Source organism: Lupinus angustifolius, unplaced genomic scaffold, assembly GCF_001865875.1.
Source record: "Lupinus angustifolius cultivar Tanjil unplaced genomic scaffold, LupAngTanjil_v1.0 Scaffold_48_99, whole genome shotgun sequence".
Lineage (NCBI taxonomy): Eukaryota > Viridiplantae > Streptophyta > Magnoliopsida > Fabales > Fabaceae > Lupinus > Lupinus angustifolius.
The window spans coordinates 203619-219326 of record NW_017728884.1 but is presented as its reverse complement, the minus strand read 5'-3'; the positions used below and the strand labels follow the sequence as shown (position 1 = coordinate 219326).

Sequence of the window (15708 nt, the reverse complement as noted above, 5' to 3'; positions counted from 1 at the left end):
AATTTCAACCATCCATTTTCTTAAATCCAATGGACCAAATGAGTTAAACTTAAAAGTTATCTAAGATTTCTCTTTTTCTCCCTCATTATTTATTTCACTCACCCTTATGGTCCATTAGATTTAGGAAAATAGATGGTTGAGATTGAGTGTAACTAGTGTAACTTAACTTGGGTGTAAACAGATCTCTCCTCATATATATACAACATAACTGTAATATCATGTAATGCTCTGCTGAATTTCTAGGATGACCAAAAGGTCAAGGGTTCAATTTCTTGGAGCGACACTTGTTGAGAGGTGTAGCCACACCCCCTGAAAGAGAATAGTTCCTTATCCAAAAGATGAGAAGATGCTCTTGGTAGTACCAAAAATATAATATAACTTTAATATCATGTCAATCATAACTGTAATGTTATATTGTTATTCCATAATTGTTATATCATATAGGGGTGAGCATGGGCCGGATTGGGACGGGTTAAGGCTTGTCCTTACCCGACTCTAAATATTGGTCGGATCATTTTTTTGAGCCCAGACTCAGCCTTAGACCTGAAGCTAACCCGACCCTAAATAACAATCGAGTCAGCCTTTAAACCCGACCCGATCCTAAACCCGATTAAATATAATGCATACTCATTTTAGATAAATACTTCTCAATATTATTTATTATTATGAATATGTTGTTTGACATATAAAATTATATATGTATATATATATTACTAATCATGTATATATTATGGAACAATTAAAGAAGAAATGATACTTTCGACCAAATAGTATCATTACTCTCTATACATTTGAGTAGAAACACATACAAACATGATGAGTGAGTGACCATGGGATGGGATGGGCCGAGTCATGTTTGGTCCCTACCCATCCCTAAATGTTGACCAGTTTTATTTTTTGAACCCAAACCCGGTCCTAGATCCGATTAGACCCGACCCTATTTGGACCCGATCATGATCTAGCTGTACCATATGAGCTTGTAGGGCCGGGTCATGCTCACCCCTAATATCATGTTAAACAATAAATATGATGTTATGTTGCTAAGCAATGTTGTTATGTTGTTAATCCAAAATTGTGATGTAATATTATTTTGATTAAATAATTCTTGCTAAATAAATTTTCTGTCAACATTGTGATGTTATGTTATTAATTAATGATGTTATGTTGTTAATCATAATTGTGATGTAGTGTTATGTTGATTAAACAGTTCCGACTATAGAAATTTTCATCAAATGTTAAAATAATGACTTAGTTTTTTATGTTTGTTTTTTAGTACTACTAGGAACATTCATGAATAAATCCATTTCGGATGCATGACTATATCTCCTGACAAGTGTCGCTCTTAGGAACCGAACCTTTGGCTTTTTGGTCTTTATAGGGATTAAGCAAGACCATATACCATTAACCCAATGCTTTGTTAGGTTTTTATACTTGTTTCATTAGAATTAATTGTGTTTAAATTATGTTTTCTAATTATTCATTACTTTTTTCTCATTTTGATTTCCTAAAATAACATATAATATTGGAAGAACTAGACGCAGAATTGCATAACTTGTTTATACAATTATGTTTAGAGGAAATTACACGAACCTCCCTTCAATTTATCGTTTTTACAGTTACGCATACATCCCATTGATCTAACACTGTTAACCAAAGTTAAAGTGAATGAATATATATTAAACTATCATTTATTTCAAAAAACACAATTCTTCTTTTCTTTTAACAAAGTAAATCATCTTTCTCAAACTAGGATTCAAATAAATCAAAATCAAATTTGGCAACTATCATTTGGCTAAGAGGTGAGTAGAAACCATCTCACATTTTTTATTGTATTCCCATGTTTTCTATTGTTTTCATCTTTCATTTTTTCTACTATATTCTCATCTTTTAGTTTTTCGTTTTTCTATTGTATTCTGATTTTTCATTTTTATCATTTGAATGTACTCCAATTCTTGTGTTTAGGCTCTCTATAGATTTACAATTCTTTGAAACATTTCTTCATTGTGTACTCAATCGCTAGATTCAAAGATATGAGTGAAATTGGCTTCATTGAGTTCTGGCTCTCTATGGATTACTGTTTGCATTAAATTATGAGAAAATATGAGGCTCTTTTGTCTTGTATTTCGTTGTATTCCAATTCTTGTGTTCTCTGACTCTATATTGTTTGATAAAATGCTTTAAAGAAGTGTTATATGCAAAAAAAAAAAAAAAGTTGTTACTAAAAACTTCTCATTCAAAACATTCAATATTCTCTACTAAAAACATTCATTGTTTATCTTATTTAATCACCCCATATTGTAATATGAAAATTTGTCATGTGACCATAATTCTTGTCTAGATCTAGATGTTAATGCAAACTTTCACAAATTTTGAATAGTAAATTGTGTTAGTATCTGATATGTTTGAGGGTTGTTTGAAGCTATTGTTAGGAAATAGGGTGAATGATTATGGGGTTGAATAGTATACTAGCATGATAATTATACCTGGTTTGTTATGTTGTTGAAATCTATTATTACTGCTTTTCATTAATTTTTACTTGTAAAAAAATAGAGAAGTATTGTATTCACAAATGACAAACTTATTATCTTATATATGGGATGTGTGTCTCAAGCATGGTAGAAATACAAATGTAGAGACTACAAATCTATCTTTATAAACATGAACAACATAAGAAAACAAGAAGTAAGGAATATGAGATTGAGAATATTTAAGATAAAGGAATATGAATTTATTTTAAGCATTTTATCAAACTAAGTTGTGAACAATATTGAAACATGTTTATTATCGGCAATTATTAGTATGTTAATATTTTATTGTGGGTGAGACTCTACCCTCAACCTCCTACACCCTACCATCTAACCACCTTAGATCTCATTTTTTTGTTGATGGTGAGACTCAAATCCACAACCTCCTGCACTCCATTCCTTACGACCACCGTCTTCACCATCAGACTACCTTATGACTCCCCTGAAAACAATATATTGAAACATGTATATATTGAGAATATTTTTTGAAACATGACACTATTATTTAACTGTCAACTAACGGTAGGTAGATGTAGTTTATGTAACATACATATATAAATGGGGAAGATTTGCGTATGTGCAAAAAAGAAGAGGTAGTTCGTGTAATATCAACAAAACTCACGAAATATATGTATAATTTACACTTATTTTTAATATGTTTTGAATTATGAGTATCCATGAATCCATTAACTACCCAAAGACCCATATCCATGATTTGAGTACAATAGTGATCAGTATCCAAACTCTTATAGACTCCTTAGAAAGACTTATCTGGAGATGTATATAGATAGAGATAATCAATAAAATTTTGACAACACATTAAATATTTAATTTTAATTAAAATTTAATTGTTAATAATAGCATAAAAATACATAAATACATTTATCTTCAAATATGACATGTTGTATATGTTTCTATAGACTTGTGTAGAGATATATATACGTAGAGATAACCAATAAAATTTGCCAACAAATTAAATATTTAATTTTAATTAAAATTTAGTCATTAGTAGTAGCACAAAAATACATAAATATATTTGTCTTTAAATATGACATATTATATATATATATATAATGAGTGTAAAATCTGTATATTGACAGTATTTTCTCGTATATAATAATCTATCAAATCCCAACGACAAGCCAAAACAACCACGTGGCAGACCCTTCTCAGTCCTGTTTAACTGACTTATTTATGACACTTCTTTATTGTCTTCTCTTTCACCTTCTCTAGGAGAAGACCAAAGATAAAATGGTAGCAATTGTCCCAATTTTCAAAACCCTAAATTCTTATGCAAATCCATAAATACCCCTCTTTTTATACTCAACCCTTCTCTGTAAACTCAAAATCGAACAAACTCAAAACATTTCCTCTCATTTTCTCAGCTCCAAATCAGATTCAATTCTTCTCTTCCCCGCAAAGGTTCAACTCGGTACGTTTCTTCCTTCTACTCTCTTACTTCACTGTTCTAAACTTGAATGATATCATGTTGCGTGAGCTAGGGTTAGGGTTTATATTCTCATTTCCTTTGATCATTTGTTTTACATCTTTCGCCGTTTCGATCTCACCATTCTTTATGTTCCTGGTGTTCGTTATTGGTTATTGATTGCAATTACTGTTATCGGGTTTTTGATGACGGGGTTTTGTTACATGTTCAGCAGTTTACTGCACTATATGCTTCCTAGAAAGAGACCCTGTGAAGGAGCGGTTGTAGAAGTAGAAACCAACAACAACAACAGCAGTAATTACAAGAAGAGTCGGATCGCTGCATCGGATCCTACTGATACTGCTGATTCTGTGAACAACAGAGACCAGAGCATTAGTGGTGGTAGCAGTAACAGCAACAGTAAAAGTCGTGGTAGCAGGAGCGCACTAGAAGAAGTGTCGGTCATGGCTTTGGGTAATTCTAACCAGGATATTGATGAGGATCTGCACAGCCGGCAACTTGCAGTGTATGGTCGTGAGACCATGCGGAGGCTCTTTGGGTCGAGTGTGCTTGTTTCGGGGATGAAGGGTCTTGGTGTTGAGATTGGTATAATTCTTGACACCTTTGCTTGATTTTACCCTCATTGATGTTTGTTGAATGAATATTATTAGATTAGGGTCTGTTTGTTTCAGGTATTTGTTCTAAAAAATAATTAATAACAAAAATCACTTTTAACACTTGCACATTTGTTTGGTTGGAGTTTTACAGGTAAGCAGAATGTTTGAGAAGCTATATTTTTCAGCTTTTCAAGATAGCCACTTTTGTATATTCACCCTTTTTTAAATATTAACAAATGTCCCCTAGATTAGATGTGGGTTGCCTCAAATCAATTTTCTTTTGGTGCACCCAGTGGTTTATGATTGTGCTTATTTGATTGACTGGAGATATTTATAATTGAATGTTCAAAATTTATGGGATTACAAGAATTTCTACATCCACTCCACAAGGTCCCAAACATCATTTTGTTAGATAATGGCTCCTACTAGATTTGGTGATTTGGTCCTTGGTTTCCCCTAGTCATCTAGAAAATGGAGGCAGATAAATGTGAATGTCTCTATTATAATCTTGTAAATTTTGTCCATGATCAATTTTACTGAAAGTGTTACTCAGGAGTCAGGTCCATATTGTTGTTAATTTGTTATTACTTAGGTTATCAATTTGTTATCTGTAACTCTGCACATTCTGCTTTAATGATTTTTTTGTCTTCATTAGGTGACCTTGATAGCTGAAGCTCTCAGTTATATAGTATTAAATATAGATAATTTATGTTTATAAAGTATAACACAATTTGATTTTTATTGGTTGTGACTTCATGTTTTTTCAATGGTTTTGATATTTAGGTTCAAGCTTTAAATAGTGCTAGCTCTGTAATCTGTGATCATGTTTTTTTTTAATAAAACAACCAATGTGCAGCGACATAAATATATTTGTCTTTAAATATGACATATTATATATATATATATAATGAGTGTAAAATCTGTATATTGACAGTATTTTCTCGTATATAATAATCTATCAAATCCCAACGACAAGCCAAAACAACCACGTGGCAGACCCTTCTCAGTCCTGTTTAACTGACTTATTTATGACACTTCTTTATTGTCTTCTCTTTCACCTTCTCTAGGAGAAGACCAAAGATAAAATGGTAGCAATTGTCCCAATTTTCAAAACCCTAAATTCTTATGCAAATCCATAAATACCCCTCTTTTTATACTCAACCCTTCTCTGTAAACTCAAAATCGAACAAACTCAAAACATTTCCTCTCATTTTCTCAGCTCCAAATCAGATTCAATTCTTCTCTTCCCCGCAAAGGTTCAACTCGGTACGTTTCTTCCTTCTACTCTCTTACTTCACTGTTCTAAACTTGAATGATATCATGTTGCGTGAGCTAGGGTTAGGGTTTATATTCTCATTTCCTTTGATCATTTGTTTTACATCTTTCGCCGTTTCGATCTCACCATTCTTTATGTTCCTGGTGTTCGTTATTGGTTATTGATTGCAATTACTGTTATCGGGTTTTTGATGACGGGGTTTTGTTACATGTTCAGCAGTTTACTGCACTATATGCTTCCTAGAAAGAGACCCTGTGAAGGAGCGGTTGTAGAAGTAGAAACCAACAACAACAACAGCAGTAATTACAAGAAGAGTCGGATCGCTGCATCGGATCCTACTGATACTGCTGATTCTGTGAACAACAGAGACCAGAGCATTAGTGGTGGTAGCAGTAACAGCAACAGTAAAAGTCGTGGTAGCAGGAGCGCACTAGAAGAAGTGTCGGTCATGGCTTTGGGTAATTCTAACCAGGATATTGATGAGGATCTGCACAGCCGGCAACTTGCAGTGTATGGTCGTGAGACCATGCGGAGGCTCTTTGGGTCGAGTGTGCTTGTTTCGGGGATGAAGGGTCTTGGTGTTGAGATTGGTATAATTCTTGACACCTTTGCTTGATTTTACCCTCATTGATGTTTGTTGAATGAATATTATTAGATTAGGGTCTGTTTGTTTCAGGTATTTGTTCTAAAAAATAATTAATAACAAAAATCACTTTTAACACTTGCACATTTGTTTGGTTGGAGTTTTACAGGTAAGCAGAATGTTTGAGAAGCTATATTTTTCAGCTTTTCAAGATAGCCACTTTTGTATATTCACCCTTTTTTAAATATTAACAAATGTCCCCTAGATTAGATGTGGGTTGCCTCAAATCAATTTTCTTTTGGTGCACCCAGTGGTTTATGATTGTGCTTATTTGATTGACTGGAGATATTTATAATTGAATGTTCAAAATTTATGGGATTACAAGAATTTCTACATCCACTCCACAAGGTCCCAAACATCATTTTGTTAGATAATGGCTCCTACTAGATTTGGTGATTTGGTCCTTGGTTTCCCCTAGTCATCTAGAAAATGGAGGCAGATAAATGTGAATGTCTCTATTATAATCTTGTAAATTTTGTCCATGATCAATTTTACTGAAAGTGTTACTCAGGAGTCAGGTCCATATTGTTGTTAATTTGTTATTACTTAGGTTATCAATTTGTTATCTGTAACTCTGCACATTCTGCTTTAATGATTTTTTTGTCTTCATTAGGTGACCTTGATAGCTGAAGCTCTCAGTTATATAGTATTAAATATAGATAATTTATGTTTATAAAGTATAACACAATTTGATTTTTATTGGTTGTGACTTCATGTTTTTTCAATGGTTTTGATATTTAGGTTCAAGCTTTAAATAGTGCTAGCTCTGTAATCTGTGATCATGTTTTTTTTTAATAAAACAACCAATGTGCAGCGAAGAATCTCATTCTTGCTGGTGTCAAATCTGTGACCTTGCACGATGAGGGGACTGTTGAGCTATGGGATCTCTCAAGTAATTTTGTGTTTTCAGAGAATGATGTCGGTAAAAACAGGGCAGCAGCTTCTGTTAGTAAGTTGCAGGAACTCAACAATGCAGTGGTTGTACAGAGCTTGACAACTGAACTGACAACAGAGCAACTGTCTAATTTCCAGGTACTTCCACTCTTGCTTTTTTTTTTCCTTTTCTTTTAAAAAGGAATTTCATGCTATTATATTTTAAATGTTATATTTACTTTTGCTATGTTTATTTACTATTTCGTAGGCTGTTGTTTTCACTGATATCAGTCTTGAGAAGGCCATTGAGTTCAATGATTACTGCCACAGTCATCAGCCTTCTATTGCTTTTCTTAAAACTGAAGTGAGAGGCCTTTTTGGTTCTGTATTCTGTGATTTTGGGCCTGAGTTCACTGTTTTCGATATTGATGGAGAGGAACCCCATACTGGCATTATCGCATCTATTAGCAATGACAACCCTGCTCTAGTATCTTGTGTTGATGATGAGAGGCTTGAGTTTCAGGATGGAGATCTTGTTGTATTCTCTGAAGTATGTGGTATGAAAGAATTGAATGATGGAAAACCAAGGAAGATTAAAAACGCTAGAGCTTATTCATTTACTCTTGAAGAAGACACAACAAATTATGGTATGTATGAGAAGGGTGGTATTGTCACACAGGCTAAACAACCAAAGGTGTTGAATTTTAAGCCTCTCAAGGAAGCACTCAGTGATCCAGGTGATTTTCTTCTGAGTGATTTTTCCAAGTTTGATCGTCCACCTCTCCTTCATGTAGCATTCCAAGCTTTAGATAAGTTCGTTTCTGAGTTGGGTCGCTTCCCTGTTGCTGGTTCGGAGGATGATGCACAGAAGCTTATATCTGTTGCCAGTAATATTAATGACAGCTTAGGTGATGGAAAATTAGAAGATATAAACCCAAAACTTCTGAGACAATTTGCATTTGGTGCTAGGGCAGTATTGAACCCTATGGCTGCTATGTTTGGTGGTATTGTTGGACAGGAGGTTGTCAAAGCATGCTCAGGGAAGTTTCATCCTCTTTTTCAGGTACATATATTTTTAATGTTTCTTCAGATTCTCCAATAATTTGAAATTTTGTTTTTATTGCGAAGTCCTTTTTAATAGTCAGTCAATTATGTGTTCTCAGTTTGCTGCTTCAGTTTAGGTTTTTATTTTGATTTTTTATTGTTTTTTACCTATTGAACAAAGCAGCTAAGCAAGCTTTACCCAATCTTGTCTGTTAACAAGATATCAAGCCTCTCCATCAGTTTAGATCGTAATCTTATTAATAAAACTTGATCTTGATTATGAAATATGTATTACTGGTGGATTTTGTATTTTTATGTGACTTCTGTACCATTCAAGTATTAATCAGTATCTTTTCTTTCTCTGCTTTCCAAGTTCCAAAAACAATAAGCCACACAAACTTAGAGGTGTGTATAAATCACATCTAAATGTCTGTTTTTATTAGCAAAGGCTAGCATTCTCTTATAGAAGTTTGTGCTTTTGTACACGCCCTTGCGTTCTGTTAGAAACCAGAGAATCTGGGCTCTGCTTTCTCTGAATTTCTTTCTCTAGAGCGATGATTCTGGAATTTCTTGGAATACAAGAACAGAAATGAAAATTATTAGATACAGAAAGTAACGCCACCAGAGATTGAGCCCTTGGCCTCAGGGCTATCTTTGGATTGGTGGAATGAGATGGAAAATGGAATCTGACAAGTTACATTTTTGGATGCTGGAACATAATACATTCCCCCCCCCAATTTTGGGGTAGCTGATGGAACCAGCTACTTTCTTTTTTATCCAATGACAAAATTAACCTTTTAATCCTAGATGGTACTTACATATTCTTTCATTCTTCTTCTTTTTCTCTCTTCCCTGTTCTCCACTTCTCACATTGGTTATGTTGAAGGTTTGGTGGTTGCTGTAATTTTCCCTTCCTGAACATTTTCTTTCGAATTACTCTATCATATTGATGGGACAGTGCAATGTAGCTTACAGGTTATGTAGTCTCAGTTCTGAAGAAATCTAGGGTTGCTGAAATTTGAGTTTTTGTTTTATAAATGTTTTCTTGGGGTGTTATTCCTTTATTAATTAATAAATATGCACTGTAAGGTTTTTTCTTATTTCTTTATATATGGTTATTGTCATTTGACTCTCGAACTAAACAAAGACTAGCAACCCCATCTCGGATAACCCACACAGAACCTTTTTCCAGATACCAATTTGATTTCTCACAGAATATTGGCTAGGGATTGTAGAATCTAGAAAACCCTGTCACTCAGTTACTTTAAATCTTCAGCTTATGAAGATCATTTTCATTTGTACAAAGGAAAGCAAAGCTAAATGGCTATCAATCTGAGACCAAGTCAGAGAATAGGAGAGGCAATGTAATATGTTTTCTAATTTAATGGTAAGGGTTATGTAGGAATCTTAATTATGAATCTTTACCATTCTATCCACTTCCCAAACAATAGGTCTAATATCCAAACATAGCCTAGGAGAGGCTTTATCCCAGTAAATCCATCCTAAAGCACCTATTCCTCTTATAACTTGCCTATCTCTCTGTCCACTCCTCCAAATGAATATTCCGTTACTCTTGTCCATAGTTACCTGATCCGCTGTACTGATACAGGTACATGGTTCACTTGGTTACACAATTCGCCATTTTACATTAATTTTATGAGACATTCTTTATGATGAATCCGGTACATGGTATGCACTACAGTGAATTCGGTACATGATACCATAGGGTAAATGAGAGAATTATGTAACTGTGCTCTCGTCTTCATGCCACTGCCACATCATTTTTTCATCCTGCAATCTATTAACAAACCTGGGTTTAACCAAATGGGTGCAACACACTGATTGGTTTAAACCCATGATATTTAAACATCGTTTTGAGATGAGGATGATGTGACAGCATACTCTAGTCACAATTACTGGTGTGATGGTTTGCTTAGTTTATAGCAATGATGAGATAGTTTAATCGCAAATACATGTTCACTTGTACAGATCGATGTTTCACCTTATTTTGTTGTTTTCCTGTTAATTGAGCATTAGTTTCTAAAGCTAGTATTTGTTGTCATTGTTTTTTAATGTGGTTTTAACTTCTACCCCGCAGTTTTTCTACTTTGACTCTGTGGAATCACTTCCTACAGAACCACTGGACCCCAATGATTTGAGACCAGTGAATAGTCGGTATGATGCTCAGATTTCAGTTTTTGGACGGAACTTACAGAAGAAATTAGAGGATTCTCAAGTGTTTGTTGTTGGATCTGGTGCTTTGGGATGTGAATTTCTGAAAAACCTTGCGCTCATGGGAGTTTCTTGTGGAAGTCAGGGGAAGCTGACAATTACTGATGATGATGTTATAGAGAAGAGTAACCTAAGCAGGCAGTTCCTCTTCCGTGATTGGAATATTGGACAGGCCAAGTCTACAGTTGCTGCTTCAGCTGCTGCATCTATAAATCCTGGTTTTAATATTGAAGCTCTGCAAAATCGGGTTGGCACTGAAACTGAAAATGTGTTTAATGATACCTTCTGGGAAAACTTAAACATTGTGATAAATGCACTAGATAATGTAAATGCGAGGCTATATGTTGATCAGAGATGCTTGTATTTCCAAAAGCCTCTTCTTGAGTCTGGAACTCTCGGAGCCAAATGCAATACACAGATGGTCATTCCCCACCTGACAGAAAACTACGGTGCATCAAGAGATCCACCCGAGAAACAGGCACCAATGTGTACTGTACACTCATTTCCACACAACATTGATCACTGCTTGACATGGGCTCGATCAGAGTTTGAGGGTTTGCTTGAGAAAACTCCTGCTGAAGTGAATGCATATTTGTCTAACCCAAGTGAATATGCCAGTGCAATGAGGAATGCTGGTGATGCTCAATCAAGGGATAACTTAGAGCGTGTTCTTGAGTGTCTGGACAGGGAAAACTGTGAAACTTTTGAAGATTGTATTACTTGGGCTCGGCTAAAGTATGCTAGTTTGATAATATATGTCTGTCTGTTTCTATAGTAATGTTGCTGTGGGAGCTTACTAGATTTTTGTCCTTCACTTAAACACATTTATTTTTTCATTTTTTCACAGGTTTGAAGATTATTTTGCTCACCGTGTGAAGCAGTTAACATATACTTTTCCTGAAGATGCTTCAACCAGTACTGGAGCTCCTTTCTGGTCTGCACCGAAAAGATTCCCTCACCCACTACAGTTCTCATCCTCTGATCAGGGTCATCTACTTTTTGCAATGGCAGCATCTATTTTACGAGCAGAGACATTTGGTATCCCAACCCCTGACTGGGTAAAGAACCCTCAGAAGATGGCTGATGCAGTTGATAGGGTGATTGTACCCGACTTTCAGCCTAAGAAGGATGCAAAAATAGTGACAGATGAGAAAGCTACCAATCTATCTACTGCTTCTATAGATGATGCAGCTGTTATCAATGATCTAATTATCAAATTGGAAAGGTGTCGATCGAATCTGCTTCCAGACTTCAGGATGAAACCAATTCAGTTTGAGAAGGTTTGGTTTTCCTTCATTATACTTTTCTTCTAACTTAAATTTTACCAGGATTCTCCTTCTAGCCTCATTACCTGATAAAACCATTTCTTTAGTCTTGTAAATGATGCTTTATATTTTGTAGTTACAATAGGGAGTTTTGAATTGGTGGGTTTACTTATGGATTTGTTTGTAGTGGTTTCAGAGTACATGAACTCTTAGATCTGCATTTTATACTGTATTATTTGTAATTATTTTTTAACAAGTAACTGCCATTCTACTTTAAAACTGCAGGATGATGACACAAACTACCACATGGATGTGATAGCTGGGCTTGCCAATATGAGGGCGCGGAATTACAGCATTCCGGAGGTTGACAAACTTAAAGCCAAGTTCATTGCTGGGCGTATCATTCCTGCCATTGCAACCGCGACTGCAATGGCAACGGGTCTTGTCTGCTTGGAGCTCTACAAAGCGTTGGAGGGAAGGCACAAAGTTGAAGACTACAGGAACACGTTTGCTAACTTGGCACTGCCTCTCTTTTCAATGGCTGAGCCAGTTCCACCGAAGGTTATCAAGCATCAAGATTTGAATTGGACTGTTTGGGACAGGTGGATTTTGAGAGACAATCCTACCCTCAGGGAACTTCTTGATTGGTTGAAGGCAAAAGGCTTGAATGCTTATAGTATTTCATGTGGAAGTTGCCTACTCTATAATAGCATGTTCCCAAGGCACAAAGAGCGGATGGACAAAAAAGTAGCAGATCTAGCAAGGGAAGTAGCCAAGATGGACATTCCTTCCTACCGTAGTCACTTGGACATTGTTGTGGCTTGTGAGGATGATGATGATAATGATATTGACATCCCTCAAGTGTCCATTTATTTCCGTTAGGTCACTTTTCATCTTATCAGTTGTGTTTTAGACATGGATTTGGTCAGCGTGTTTGACACTGATGTTCCATATTCGTAATAGGTACATGGCAACATTGTCGACCAACCATACCTTAGTGGGGCCATGGCTTGGTGTTGTTGTTTTGGTTCTCTATTTTATTTTTAGACTACAAAATTGAATGAGTCTGGAAGAAAATTTATATTTAAGTAGGTGATATGAAAAAGATTCGCCAGGAGTATTTGATTTTATCTCTGACAGAACTTTTATATTTGAAATGAAAGCAGGTTTATTAATCTTGAGATAAGCCTTACAAATTTTTTTCTTTTTTTTTTTTGAGATATTTTATTCTCTAATTTATATCCTATAACTTTATAACTTGTAATGGGGAGGTAAGTTCTTGAAAGTCATTCATATAAAGTGATGAAGGCGTATGGCCATGTTACTAGAAATTGCAACCCTGTAATGACGGTGGCCTTGGAGTTGTGAAAAAACGTGGTCGTAGGAGTAAAACATCCCTTATCTGCTCTAGGTGTATAAAATGAGCATTCAATGAAAGGAATAAGAAACGATTAATCAGAAGTTTCAAATTTCATGGAGAATTATGGTGTGATTAGGTTTTTTGACATTAGAAAAATGATTCACAGAGAAAATACACCATGAATCATCCAAGGAATTAATCTTTTTGCATCTCTAGGTGCTAATTAGGAGGAAACTCCGGAAACTAATGTTGCATTTAAGGAAACAATTTCAAATTTTGATAGAAAACAAGTAAGCAAAAAAGATTGAGATTTTACAATGAGCCCAGGAACACTCGAGCGCATTATTAGCAAGGGAAAATAATCTTTGGTGGTGGTCCAGTCGAAGGAAAACGACAGAATATGCCATTTAAAAATCAATTTCAAATCACACAAGTTAATGCTCATAAATATAGGCCAAACAAGTTCCCACTACGTCACTCAAGTCGCACTTATTCCTTCCTTTGTGTGACAGGATTAGCTATCTCATTTATATTATCCATTGTAATCTAATAAATAAATAGAGCAACAAAATCCCTTAAAACAAGGAAAAGATTAGAATCAAATTATTATATCCTAAAAGAGAATAATGTATTTCCTCATATAAGGAGATAACATATCTCATCTAGTCAGTAAAAATGTGACATATGTGCTATTTTGTTTATTTAAAAAAATATTTCTATAGGAAATGATGAAACATGACACATGTCATGATTTTACTGGCAGGGGGAGATAACTTATCTCCTTATACCAGGAGATACTCTATTCCCATCCTAAAATGTCTAACAATCAAGAATAGAAGGAAAAAAAAAGAAGATATAAGTCAAAGGTATGAATATATGATATGATTTCCTTCACTCCCTTCAAGTTGGAGCGTGAAGATCTCGAACACCCAACTTGGCCAACAAGAATGAAATTGCTCTGTTCCAAGTGTTTTGGTGAAAACGTATGTCACTTGGTTCTTTGTATCAATGGATAAGAGATGAATTTCAAGAGATACAACTCTTTGACGAACAAAAAATAAACAATTTCAACATGTTTAGTACGTCTGTGGAAGACCAGGTTTTTAGCTATGTGTCCTATTGTTTGATTGTTGCCATAAAGGGAAGTGTGTCCAACATATGGTGCTTCAATATCACACAAAAGCCACCACAACCACAATATCTCACTCATTGTGGTGGCCATAACTCGATATTCTGCCTTAGCTGAGGATCGACGATAGATTGGTTCTTAGTGCACTAAGATATCGGTGCACCCCCATCATGATCAGGTATCTAGTTAGGGAGCATCGAGTGAGTAACCAACCTCCATAATCTGCACCATAATAGGTGTTGTTACTATATCTTGCAACAATTCTAAATGACATGCAATAATACTTACTAACTGAGTCAGAACCAAGTCGCTCTCTTTAAAAAGTTTCGTGGCACTGCCCAAAATGTGCAAGTAGACTATCAACCACACCGTCCCAGGATAAAAAAACAAATTCTTACTGCATTGTAAGAACTGATCTCGAATACACCCACCATGATATGACTATCAATGCCAATTTCAAAATTCCCACAATATGGCTACTAGTGCCAATTCTCGAAATTCTCATAATATGGCTACCCCTGTCAATTCTTTTCCCACAATACTGACTACCAGTGTCAATTCTCGAAATTCTCACAATTCCTTGGTGAAAAATATGAAGGAGAAAGAAAATTTTGAATGAAAGCGAATTCAACTAGGGACAAGAAAATATGAAGGGAGGATGCTTCTATTTATAACATGAGTTTTTTTTCAAGTTCCTCATCTCTCCTATGTGAGAATTGGGAGTTGATTTTTCAAAACTCATCTATGTGTGACTTGGAAGTTTTTAGATTTCATACCCAAAAGTCCCACTAATGGCTTCCAACAAACCAAGTTCTAACAATCCCAACTTGAAATTAAAAAATGAATTTCGAGATTTTTTGTAGTGTTAATAAGATTGTGCATAGACAAACGTGTCATGCGACTTGAACTTTTACATAGTAAGTAAGATATAGATTTTACTATAGTGACTCGTAGTCTTGAACTCTATCTCTAATATCAAACCACACACAACCTTTTCAAAGGTGTATTCTATAAAGCTCGTGCATTAAAGGTCATGCATGTCTATCCTAGTATAGTGAATGCTCTAAAAAATTTTGCCCTAAATTTCATAGGAAGCGACCCTCACTTTCACATTCATATAGGTGAGTCTATCAAGAGTAATCATGTAGCCTAGGTGCTCTACCCAATTTTACTATATATCTCATTAAGAGTTTAAATCATTCTTATATATAATGCAAGAGTCATGCTTCTCATAATTTTATAGGACGTTCATTCTTATATCACTTTACAACTTGTTATTACCCATTGAACATATTTCTTGGGATATCTAGTTAGTTAA

The 15708-nt window shown here is 35.0% G+C and overlaps 1 protein-coding gene across 5 annotated transcripts; it reads left to right on the top strand.

Moving 5' to 3' along the window:
* Positions 1-3735: 3735 nt before the first annotated feature.
* LOC109342012 (ubiquitin-activating enzyme E1 1-like) lies at positions 3736-13075 on the top strand. Of its 5 annotated transcripts, none has more exons than XM_019579966.1 (7): positions 3736-3957; positions 4187-4557; positions 7302-7519; positions 7629-8423; positions 10503-11371; positions 11484-11916; positions 12187-13075. In XM_019579966.1, the coding sequence occupies exons 2-7, from the start codon at positions 4200-4202 to the stop codon at positions 12781-12783; spliced, it is 3270 nt and encodes a 1089-aa protein (XP_019435511.1). In that variant the 5' UTR covers positions 3736-3957; positions 4187-4199; the 3' UTR covers positions 12784-13075. The 5 variants fall into 5 exon arrangements, with proteins under 5 accessions (XP_019435511.1, XP_019435513.1, XP_019435514.1 ...); XM_019579968.1 differs by having other exon boundaries at positions 4184-4557; XM_019579969.1 differs by lacking the exon at positions 3736-3957 and adding an exon at positions 6123-6434 and having other exon boundaries at positions 4185-4266.
* Positions 13076-15708: the final 2633 nt, after the last annotated feature.